The sequence below is a fragment of the Rutilus rutilus genome (assembly GCF_951802725.1).
Source record: "Rutilus rutilus genome assembly, chromosome: 6".
Taxonomy (NCBI): Eukaryota; Metazoa; Chordata; class Actinopteri; order Cypriniformes; family Leuciscidae; genus Rutilus; species Rutilus rutilus.
The window spans coordinates 28696400-28708753 of record NC_140214.1 but is presented as its reverse complement, the minus strand read 5'-3'; the positions used below and the strand labels follow the sequence as shown (position 1 = coordinate 28708753).

Below are 12354 nucleotides of genomic sequence, written 5' to 3'. Positions count from 1 at the left end.
ACATAAAAATGCAAGTCATACAGACAATGACTTGAATACACATGTTTGATGAACAGGTTTTACATTTCTGAATTAAAATGAATAGATTTGATATTTGTACTATCTTAAAGTAAAATGTCTAGGTGGTGTAACTGTCCAGTGATTGCAATAAAGAAAAAAAGTGTCAATAAAAGGCTAAAAATGTATTGTCAAACAGTGTGCCATAATCATGCATTATTGTTTCTTTGGGGAAAAAAGTTTTTTTTTAATTATTATTAACCAGGGCTGTCACTAAAACCAGTTTACCTTGAAAAATACATTTAACACTATTCAATTTTTTTTTAAAGATGTGTACACCTTAAAAACAAAGCTAAAATTACTAACACTAAAACTAACTGAAATTAAAGCTAAATCTAAATATTTAAAAAACAAAACCTATTACAATTGACAAACAAAAACACACAAGAAAATAAAAAATCTCAAGTAAAATGAAAATGAAAACTAAAAATACAAAAATAAAGCTAATATAAAATAATAAAATAGCACTGATTGGGAAATAATCTAAACTAAATGTGTTCTAAAAAATCTATTTTCAATAAATATTTAAGATGTGTACACCTTAAATACATCATTTACAGTTATTAAATCATTGACCCATACAGTAACTTTGAAATATTCCACAGAATGTAAACAAGGGTGAAACAAGGTCAAGTTCAAACTGAAAATCTGTACCAAATAACTGAGGACACTGGAAAGCTGCTCCGCAACTTGGAACTTCCAGGAGGGTGTGAGATCAGAGCGATGGTTTCTCATGAACAGATCCAGAGGGCCGCGCTGAACAAACTCCTCCACCATGATGACTGGCAGAACAACAGCAATGAGACGTGAGATCATCTGCAGTAAAGGTTGACCTATTCCTTTAACTTTAAAAATACAAATAAGTTTTGTTGCAGTTTTGTCCAGTGGAGCGGGAACACTTACTGTCCATGCTGTGCATGCATATGCCATACATCAGAACCATGTGTTTATGGGATATCTGTCGCATTACACTGACTGTGTCCAGGAAGGCCTAAAGAGAAGTACAGAAGTAGTTGTGAAAGCAATTGCCCCTTATTTACTCGTGTATCAAAAGATGGGTTGCCACTTACTGAAATGTAATTGTGTCCTGCTCCCAGCACCTTCAGAACCACATCCACCACCTCATGGTCCAAAAACCCCTCATCGTCCTCATTTCTCAACTTCAGCTTCCCAGCATAGATGTTTGTGCGAGTGCCTTGACCCAAGTGTTTCTCCTGTTTAACAAGCATCAGCTTCATAAGACAGACCATTTCTTTCCATTTCTACGCTCCAGATAAAAGGTATCTAGTCGTCCCTATTGGAAAACCCAACCTAATCTAGAAAACAATAGCTGATCTGGACTGGTAGACCACTGTAAACCTGAAGATGACATCTTCAGGCGAAACCTGAATTATTTTACAGTTTCAAGACTGCAAAATGTTCTTAATCAGTATTTTTGTCTTGTTTTCCAGTAAAAAATAAACACCCTTAAAACTAGATAAATTGACTTGATATGTAAAGTAAAACTTGCTTTTAGAGAACACATTTTAAATGTATTTTTCAGGTTTTAAACATACATCACACTAACATGGCTTAGATTATACATTTTATGCTTAAATTAAGTCTTATTATTTTACACAAATTCGTTTTTTTTTTGTTTAGTTTTTTTTTCAATAAAATGTGTTTTAAGGGTGTTAAGATTGTTAAGACAAAAACACAGGATAAAGTCACCACAAAATTAAAATGGGCAAATATTATTTCTATGGAATATTGCAGTATTTATTATAAATTATTTATCCATGCACATCTTCTTTTTTTTGTGCATTCATAATATTTAATCAAAATACCTTCCCCTCCCTCTTGCATCTCTTCTCTAATGACGTGTTTACTGGAGTGAGGGCGGGACAACCTGTCATTCATATGACACAATAGCAAATGATCCAATCAATTCCTGATGGACAAAATCAAATCCCGCCCTACATGTTTCTCAGATATACATCACAATTATAGATGAAAAAAAGACTAATCGCAACTTCCATTTCATGCCAACTTTAAGAAAATATATATATAGCTGGTTAGGCCAGCTGATGGATGTTTTGTTGCGGATTTGTTTGTTTTTTTAGCACTGCAACATAATGGCAGTTTAAAACCATTTACTATATTCCAAACAACAGCTGCCCGCTTTGGTCAGATCTTCCAGCAGGACACACCATGAAATAACTCCTCACTATAAGAAAATGTGTTTGTTTTCTAGTAAACAGATTTAGCTTTATTCATATCGTGTACATAAACACACAGATTTTTGATGTCCAACCTGGGTAATGTCCTCTTTGAAGATCCTATGGAAGATGTTTAATGAAGAGTGTTGTGACGCTGAATCTTTTCTGGTCATCATGACGAGGTTGGATTGCTCTGTGAAGCAGCGAATGGAAGATTATTCATGTCTCTGCAATATTTTAAGTCATAAGGATGATTTTAGTCACCCTGTTACGAACAGTTACTTCATTCTCAGAAGAAAACCCAAGACTACAATCGAGGTGTTTCTGGGAGTGCTTACTGATATAGAGAATAACTTCCTTTGACTTTGTGCTTTGTAACTTTTCAGACCTTTTTCATGCTCAAACAGCAACATCACACACTAAAGAAAGTTGAACATGAAATAATTTAAAGAGGACTTTGTTTTTACGTTAAGAAGACAAACATTATAAACCTCTGGCTATCTACTTCGGCAGTATCACTGCTGGAAGGAAGCTCCAGTACCTTTTGGTTGGGGTGGACAGCCACGCTCAAGTTTTATGCTGGTTTGGCCTGTTGAGAGATCCTGGCTAGACAGGTGGTCCGTCAGCTCTCTCAGAGTGGGTTTCACAACATCAGTCCCAGTCAGGAGGAAGCCCTGTGCGCTCACTTCAATCTGGAAGTTCTTGAAGGCTTTGGTGATGCCACCATCATAATCCCTCTAAAAGAAAAAAGGTCAGGTTTGACCTTTCAACTTCAGTTCAATATCTTATAACGCAAACTCATTTTCATATTTAAGGTATGTTCCTTAAAGACCAATTCACACTGCACCGACAGCCGCAGACCAACGGCGACAGTCACCCCATTACAGCACGTCACTTCTCAGGCAGTCTAAGACTGACAAGCGCTGATTCAGCATGTTCAATTGCCGAAAACAAGCTCCGACAGGGGTAACACACTGAGTCGACAAAACCTGTCGCAGTGCCGTCTGTCGGTGCAGTGTGAATCGGCCTTTATTCTACATTTGCTTGACATACACAACTTTTACTGCAACCTCTTTTTCCACCAGAAGCATGTACAGTAACAGTGTATACCTCATTGCATATGACAGTCAGGAAAATAGTGTCGTAGTCATGAGTACTCCAGCGCAGCAGGTACATGCCCTCCTCATAACCTTCGTGCTTGAGTTTATGGATGGCATATTCAGTACTGAGGGGTACAAATAAGATACCATTACATCTGCTGTCCAAAGACATTCTTCTCTGTCATTTGATTATTGATTACATTTGTAGATGCTGAGCAATTAAATAAGAGCTATAGATTCAGAGCAGCGCCATGACAGGTATGAAAGCGAGGCTGTGAGGGATAGACTTACTGTGTTTTCAATGGCATCTGCTGTAAGCTGTATAAAGCTCTTAGATCACTTATTTTCCACAGCTCATATTGTCTGGAGTTTTTTGTCTACTGAAATTTCTTGGAAAAACATTTTTGCTTTTTCGTCAGCAGAACAATCCCAAAACACATTAAATAATGGTACAACCCGCTGAAGAGATGAATGTCTAAGCCTCAGAGCCTCGCTTTCATTCCCATTGAAAATCAAAGATGGTGCTGCAGTGAATAAGGTCAATGGAATGTTATATGAATTATGGGATGAATTTACTACACTACTATTGAAATGTTTGAGGTCAGTAACAATTTTTGTATTGTTTTTGAAAGTCTCTTATGCTCACCAGAGATACATTTATTTGTTTGAAAAACAACTGGGGAACTGATTCGGAGTCACAGTTCCCCGTCCTAGAAGTACACACCAACGGTCATTGTGACTCATTTCCCGAGGGCCAGAAATCCTGGCTACACCTGGTCTTCAAAGAATACCTTAAAGGGAATATTGCCAAGGATTTAAATATACCCTGCCAGTCTCCACAGGGGACACACCCCTGACAAATGGAGGTCTCAAGAGCTTCTAGGCATGGGCCTAGACGTCTGCCTTGCCCACCTAATCAAAATTTAGGAACAGATAGTATTAATCTGTTATTATGATTTGTGCATTGATAAAAAGCAAGTGGATTCTGTGTTGAACGGTTTAATGAAGGGCTGTGGAATGCTCCAAACAATCCCAAAAAATAACACCAGAAATTTTCAGTAGCCTATATTTCCTTGACAGTAACGGCGCGGCGCGCGCTTCAAATCTGTAGCAGAAAAGCAGAGGCTGACAAAAACGTGAAAAAAGGGCAGAAATGTTTGCGAAGGCAACTATCAAGATGTGAATTACCTGTCATCTTCGTAATGTATGTAAACTTGTAGTGTAAATATTAATATACTGCCCTGATTTGATTTTTGATTCATTTCAAACCCAGTTGAAATTATCAAGAAAACCTCGCTCATTTAAGAACGTGTATTTATTGCATGGACGGAGCAAGAACATAATGCAAGTGTTTAAAATGCATATGTATAGCTTAGTTCAGTTGAAACCTTGCCCTCTTTGGCTTGCTGTTAATGCTGTTAAACTGAAACTGAATGAACGTCGCAAACTGTCGTCTTAAATAACAGCACTGAAATAAGCGTGTGCTGTTTATCTTTTAATCAGTTATGGGCCCATTCACACAGGACACGTTTTTGCAGTTAAAAGTTTAGTGCAGGTCTAGAAAAGCTATTTTAAAAAGTTGTTTTAACTTGAGTGCCACGTTTTAGAAAGCCGCGTCATGGATGATGGACTACTCTGCAAAAGTATGGAAGTGAGATGCGAGTGCAACAGTCAATCACATCTAGGGTGATGCTTGCATTGAAAACGATGGAAAAGTAGCGCAATGGAATGAAAAAACACACTCTGGGTGTTATTTAATTGCCCATTTCCATACAATCAAAGTTGCATTCATACTATAATTGATCATTTTCTTTCAAATTATCACTGGACAGTAGAAACGTGTTAGCATTATACTTAAAGTGAAAATAAGATAAAAATGGTCATGTCATGGAGAGGTGTGTTATAAAATGTTATAGTTATTAAGAATATCTATCTATCTATCTATCTATCTATCTATCTATCTATCTATCTATCTATCTATCTATCTATCTATCTATCTATCTATCTATCTATCGGCCTAACTACGTTCTACATCAAGGACTGCTTACCAAGGAGGCAACCACTGTTCTACTTCATGCTCATCCTAAATGACCAATGGTAGCTACCAGCTAAGGCTAGCTACAACCATTGTAAAACCTGTAATATGATTTGGTCTCTAGGCTCCAGAACTCTCAAGAGGTGTCGTACAACAGGAGGGCTTCGCCTAAGGCCTCTGGAGTTCAGAGACCAGGGGCCTGATGTATAAACGTTGCATACGCACAAAATGGGCATAGAAATATGCGTACGCATTTTTCCACGCACATATCGGGATTTATAAAAAATAAACTAGGCGTAGATAAGTGCGCACCGTAAGGATGCTCTTGACCGTGCGTACGCACTCTTTTAGAAGAGTATGTGTTTTGGCGACACCAACTGGCCCAAATAGCAATAACTATTTAAAATGAAAAACTTCTAAATTATCCTATTACATCACCCAATAAATCAAATTGCATCAACCCGAATTATCATTATGATATGATTATGATGGATTCATTGATTTTAATAAAATTTGGACTCTATTTCATTATAGCTCTGCACTGGTGTCTTGCAGAAGATCACTTTTAGACAGAAAATCTAAAGAAATACAAGATAATACAAATATAATTTCGCTCACCAACCTGTCACTTGAAGCAAATATCCATCCCTTCCTAAATGTCCGCACCAGCGAGCGCGTTGGGCCGTTTAGTGAAACTGATGCAAATAACAGTTTAAATAAATAAAATACTTATGATATAAACTATGTTTTACTTATGATATAAACATTTAGATTAAATATGCCATTCAAATTAATAGAGAACACTTAAACATGAAATCATTACTGAGAAGTTACAACATTTTTTATATTCAAATTCAATCAATAGAAATATTTGTTGTGGATGCGATGTTTTTGAACACGTTTCCTGTAGCGTGCTGTGTTTAAATGTTTTAACCACAGAGATAATTGCTTATCATGATAATACCAGATTGTCTGAGAAAATAGTTTCGTGCAAATAATGCCCAAGGCCTATCTGTTTCCATTAAAAATATAAATCAATTAAAAATACTATTCGGCCAGTGGAAAAGATTAAATGTATTTTACACTATTTGATTTATGTATTCAAAAACAAGACAAGGATAGGCAAATACATGATTTTTATTAATGTAATGTGTCTTGTACCGTTAAACGTTATCACGTGGATGAATAATCATATGCAAATGATATGCAGATGAGGATCTGCATAGTAAAACTAGGCGTTGTAAGCTCCATATATGGTTATTTCAGGGTGGAGACGCATGTGCGCACAATCTTCCGCTGACTGGGATTTATAAAGTGAATTCTGCGCAGGTTCTGGCGTACGGACGGTTTTATAAATCTGAAAACTTTTGTGCGTACGCAAATTCTGCCTTATGTGCGTACGCACACTTTAAGGATGAAATCTACGCAAAGTTTTATACATGAGGCCCCAAAAGAGCTCTAAGCCTTCCTTGATCGCATATCACAGGAGAGTGTAAGAGGGCTAGGCAAAAGTGCTAGCCGCATCATATAAGTGCTCAACTGAGACTCCAGCAACAAACCGAGCTCACTCATTGGGAGTTGGGAATCCTACTATTAAGGATTCCACTAACTTCCAACCATGAAAACATTGGCATCAAGGGGAGCCAGCTGAGTGCTATCTGCGACCACTCGGAAACAATGTTTTCTTAGGATCTCAAAAACTCCAAACACTCCTGAAGGTGCCTTACGCAAAGAATGGTTTGCAACCTGGGAAGAAAACCCACTTCCTGTCGGGTTCTCAAGATCAAAACAGCTCATCCCAGGTACTGGAGGACCCTGCTGCTTCAAGACCCGACTTAGGGGGAGGGTTCTGTGCTTTCAGTCAAACCTGAGGAAAAAACGGGCTCTCTAGACTCCAACACTCACGAAGATGCTCGCAACTAGGAAGGGTTCGCAACTAGGGCAAAAAAACCTGCTTCCTGTCGTGTTCCAGAGATTGCCACCAAAGAGCACTGCTATTGTGAGATAGAAAATAACAACTGCTTTCACTCTCTCTGTATTTAATTCCACATAATTAGGCCTCACACATCAGTAATAGCAGTAATAGGATCTCATAAGACTCTCCCTTTGCTCCACCCACCACCTCTGTGACCCGAACCACGGGGTGCAGGTGCTCTATTCTCATCCCTTGAGAGAGAATAAACAACAAAGGAGGTTATCACAGCGACCGCACCATAAAGAGCGCGGTCAACTGAACATTTTTTCGATTAAATGCCTGACTTTATCACTAATCAAGAATCACGCATAGAGCAGACACAAACACATCTTTGTGAGTATCTTCGACTCCCTCGAGAGCCGAACGAGCTCGTGCAAACACTAACTGCTATCCCTCAGGAGAGAACAAATAAGTAAAAGCTTCTTACCTGTCTCTTTCAGTCAGTCTCGCGAATGCATCACAAAGCGCACCTCACAATGAGCAGTGCTCAGTTCCCAAGACAATCGCTCTGATACGGAGGCACGCTTGGCTGAGTGATCGTCTTTCTGACATGTACATAAACAAACGGACCTGAGGACAAGAAACGGATGACGTGCACTACAGGCGCCCTATTTATACTCTGGTCGCACCAGTAGTGACGTCACAGGCTGTCGCCGGCCAATGTTATTGTCGTGTTTTGACACGTGCTTCAGACACCTGTCATTCTGGAGGCATTCCCCACATGGCGAGTTCCCATTCGAAAGGGAATGGTTGTGCTGCTTAAAGCAGAACTCGGCAACTCTAGCGAACTCTAGTCACTTCTTCGCTGATTTTCCCTTTTGTTGTCGCATGTTTTCCCCACGAGCTTATATTTCACAACACGGTCGTAAAAAACTCACTTGCGGCGGCCTCCCCCCCCTCTCTACCGCTGCTCATGTGCGTTTGTTTTGATCGGAGCAAGCCAACTATATCGTGTGGAGCTATGTCTACCGAGGTGGGTAATCTGGTAATACAGCATACATGCGTGTGTGTTTATGTCGAATTGCCGTAAAGCAATTCTTGTTTCGCACTCGTTCTCGTTCTCGCTTCTCACGAGACTTCCAACTTCTATCTTGCCGGGACGGTAGTCCCCAAGTTGCAAGGTTGGTTTTCCGCCTGGGAACGCTGGGGGGAGCGGGGAAAGTCACCAATATCACCAGAACAGGTTGTTTAACCATCCAAATGATTTCTAGACAGTTTTATTAAGTTAAAAAAAGTTACCAAGTTCTGCTTTAATATTTTTGAGGAAATGGTGATACATTTTTGCAGGGTTCTTTGATGAAAAGAACAGCATTTATATCAAACATACAGCTTTGTTGACATTACAAATGTATTTACTGTCACTTTTGATGAATTTGCTGAATAAATTTATTAATTTCTTTAAAAATAAATATTACTGACCCCAAAGTTTCAAAATTCTGTTGAACAAATTCAGGTTTAAATAAGCAAAAATACAGCTTTGAGAGCTACAGCGGAGGGAAAGTTTATTGGTGAATACTGAATAAAATGTTGGTCTGTTCCACAAAAAAAGCTATTTTTCAGATTCAAAACCCTGATTACTGTCTAACTTCATTAAAAAAAAAAGAAAAAAAAAAAACACTGTGAATATTCCTTAAAATGTTTATTTTTGGGTGAACTATTTCTTTAAACACGATGAGTGAATGTACTAACTTGATTGGACCATGGCAGCCCTCTTTTAGGTTAATTTCCAATGAGACGGGAGCAATATCCCTGCAGAGGAAATGATGTGCATCTACTGTGAGCCTAAAGAATCCATCTACAAGACTGGCAAAGGACAGCGCCTCTTCGTGGGACGCCAACGTCAGCTCCTGAAAAAAAAAAAAAAAAAAAAAAAAAAGGGTTTATGAAGTTATGACTTATCCTAAAGTAACCAAAACTGACAGATTACAAATCTCACAGTGAGCCTCACCATGCTTTTGTCGTCTTGTTTGTGGATGGTAACCACGCCGCATTTGATGACAAGATGCGTTATCTCATTAAAGTCTGAAAAGAGTGTCCATCTATCCTCTCCTTGATCATCTGATGCTTCTTTACTCAGTTTCTTACGGTCTCTCTTTGATTTATGTCTCTTCTGAAAAGGAAAACTTATTGTCATGCGATAATTCAACCAAGCCCTAAACCAAAGTGTTAAACTTCAGCACCTACACTACAATACAGAAGTCATAGTTTTATTATGTTATATTATTATGTGGATATTATTTGTACTACGGCCTTCTTACCTCAGAGGTGACTTTACACCAGTGAATGCCAGAGGTGCCAGACACCAGGATTTTGTGGTCAACACCAGCAGCGCAGCTGGAGTCTTTGAGCATTTGCTCATTGTCATGTATGATAAGGGAAGAGGGTTCAAACACCTCCTGGCCGAAGTGTTTAGTTAGAGTCTCTAAAGTCGACATGTATTTGACCTTCAGGTCATGCGTACTGATCTTGTTGCCTTCCACAGTATTCCTGATGAACTCTTCAAGGAACACTTTAAAGACGTTATGGATGCGCAGACGTGTGAGAATGCTCCTGTGACGTATGGACTGGTATAGGACACTGGGAATGTAATGTTTGTACCTGACAAAGACAAAATGTAACATTGAAAGATACAGAAAGACTTTAATAGTTATAAAATGACTCATTAATGCTAAAATCGTTTCTTAGATCACATAGGGGGGTGAAATTTGGGATGATTCAACTTTATAATTGTGATCTCCACCTTATGTAAAAGGGGATCAGAAATCAAAGCTCATTAGGATATTCATTTCCAGTCTAAACATATATCAAAACTATGAAAGTCAACTGTTAATTTAGTTTAATTATTTTTCTATAACAAGTAATGGCTTAATAATTCATACTTATCAACAATAATACATTAATAACATTTATGTGTATGTTTGTTTTTAAATATACTTAACTTTAATTTAGTTTTTTGTTGTTTTAAGTTTTTTTTGTGTTTTTTTAAATAAAGCAAATTAAATAACTATATTAATTTGAATTACTAAATAAATAACTACATCACATTAATTTAAATGAATATGGTTGTATACTGTATAAAAGCTAATACACACACATACATACTGTATATATGTGTGTGTGTGTGTGTGTGTGTGTGTGTGTGTGTGTGTGTGTGTGTGTGTGTGTGTGTGTGTGTGTGTGTGTGTGTAAAACTGCACCCATCATACAATTTGACAAAAATAAACAATACAATAATAAATAAATAAATAAATAAATATATATATTGATGTTTGGTAATATAGCCTATAGTCTCAGTCATGAAAAAAATATATTTTAGAAAAACATTATTTTTTAAATATACTTTAAAATGTATTTCAGATTTAAAATAAAAAGAAATAAAAAGCTCTTACTCAAATTCACTGACAGGAATATCTTTTTCAATGGATTGATGGGAGATGGCCATCACAGCCATACCCAAACACTCATTTTCTATCTGCTGGACGTCACTCTCATCACGAGCGCTACGCAGCTGTGCCAGACCACTCTGAAAGTCAGTCTGACTCTGTCAAACACAAACACACATTAAAATGAGCAGCCACAACTTTCTCGAACAACCCGTCCTTTAACATTGTCCAGTGTTTTTGTCACCGTACCTGTGCGTAAAGGTACGTCAGTGAAGCTACATCCAGCACGGCTGTGCCCGTAGGACCGTCCCCCCGTTTAAGAGTGTGTCTGCACACTGCAGGAGATGTCTTACTGTTCCCATGCCAGTTCGTAAAATAAAACCTGCCCCAAAAATGTGGTTATAATGTAAATAGGGAAAAGTTCAAATATCTGTCCAGTTTTTCCCATTCATTGCCTATAATCTGACAGCCTGCGAGAGCATTTGGGAACGCAACGGGCACCTCATGCATTATTTTCATAAAAATTATGACATACGCTAGATAGACATGAAGTTATGAGATAAAAAGTTGAAATTATTACATTCTAGTCATAAGTATAACATACTATAGCATAATTATGAGATTAAAAGTCAAAATTATGACCAAAAAAAATCTAAATTATAAGATATATTATAAGAAATTAGGGCAATTTCTCTACTCTAGAGTGAAGTTATTTTTCATTTACATTTATTTTACAGTGCATTTGTTTAACTGCTGCTGCTGTTAAATGCTGGGAAATGCTGCTGTACCAAACTGGGAAGGAAAACTAGCTGAGCAAAGACAAAGAACAGGAATACCTCATGCGATAGAAAAGCTTCAGTCTGGTTGTCTCATCAATGTTGAAGGAGTGATTGGGTGGATACCAGAGCTTGCTATATTCATCATACAGGGCAAACAAACTGTGACACAAAGGAGATATACCTGTAATAATGAGACAACAGTGAGTCTCTTATTTCTCTGTCGTAATACAGTGTTCAAGTTGTACAAAGGCTGAAAAACGTACCCAACTTCTTAGCAGCTTCAATACACAGTTCCTCTGCTGTGAAACTACCTGAGAGATGAATGATCTGGTGTTTCTCTGGCAGGTAAAAATGGACCTCGAGCCCCTGTAATATCAGCGAGGCCATGACCGACTTCTGCTCAGCACTAGGCTAACGTTATATTAACGAAGTGCTGGCCATTTTCTATACCTAAAAATTACAGAACACTTTAGTAATATGGATATTCTGTCATGTATATAACAACATGTCCTCTTTAAAATACAGTAAGGCATGTCTTTACGAACACCTGGAGTCTTTACAGGCAGTTTAACAGAAACAGAAAGTTTGCGGAAACGCTCAACACACTTCTATCTGGTTTCTGAATGTCGTCGGTGTATCTGGAATATTACAGCAAAGCCTATTTAACTTATAAATGATATAAATCATGTTAGTAGAGTTTACCTTACCGTACAGTGCGAAACAAGCAGGAAACAAGTCGTCAAATTCTCAGACAGCAATTCACTTCCGAGGAAACCGATGATGAGTTTCTTCTGCTAAACTACGTGACCAACACGCTGATTCTGATT

The 12354-nt window shown here is 37.9% G+C and overlaps 1 protein-coding gene across 2 annotated transcripts in view; it reads right to left on the bottom strand.

Annotated features, from left to right (window-relative positions):
• The window catches only part of LOC311292118 (tyrosine-protein kinase JAK1-like), a 20306-nt gene extending 7952 nt beyond the window's left edge, over window positions 1–12354 (bottom strand). Inside the window, exons 1-14 of one of the 2 annotated variants that reach the window (XM_084411638.1) lie at window positions 12235–12354; window positions 11791–11977; window positions 11585–11708; window positions 10998–11130; window positions 10755–10906; window positions 9624–9963; window positions 9314–9475; window positions 9055–9212; window positions 3366–3480; window positions 2797–2992; window positions 2351–2448; window positions 1128–1271; window positions 961–1048; window positions 712–839 (exon numbers count right to left, since the gene is read on the bottom strand). In XM_084411638.1, coding sequence (XP_084267764.1) covers window positions 712–839; window positions 961–1048; window positions 1128–1271; window positions 2351–2448; window positions 2797–2992; window positions 3366–3480; window positions 9055–9212; window positions 9314–9475; window positions 9624–9963; window positions 10755–10906; window positions 10998–11130; window positions 11585–11708; window positions 11791–11914 — 1962 coding nt within the window. In that variant the 5' untranslated portion in view covers window positions 11915–11977; window positions 12235–12354. The remainder of the gene's footprint in view (window positions 1–711; window positions 840–960; window positions 1049–1127; window positions 1272–2350; window positions 2449–2796; window positions 2993–3365; window positions 3481–9054; window positions 9213–9313; window positions 9476–9623; window positions 9964–10754; window positions 10907–10997; window positions 11131–11584; window positions 11709–11790; window positions 11978–12234) is intronic. The other variant, XM_084411639.1, reaches the window with a different exon arrangement.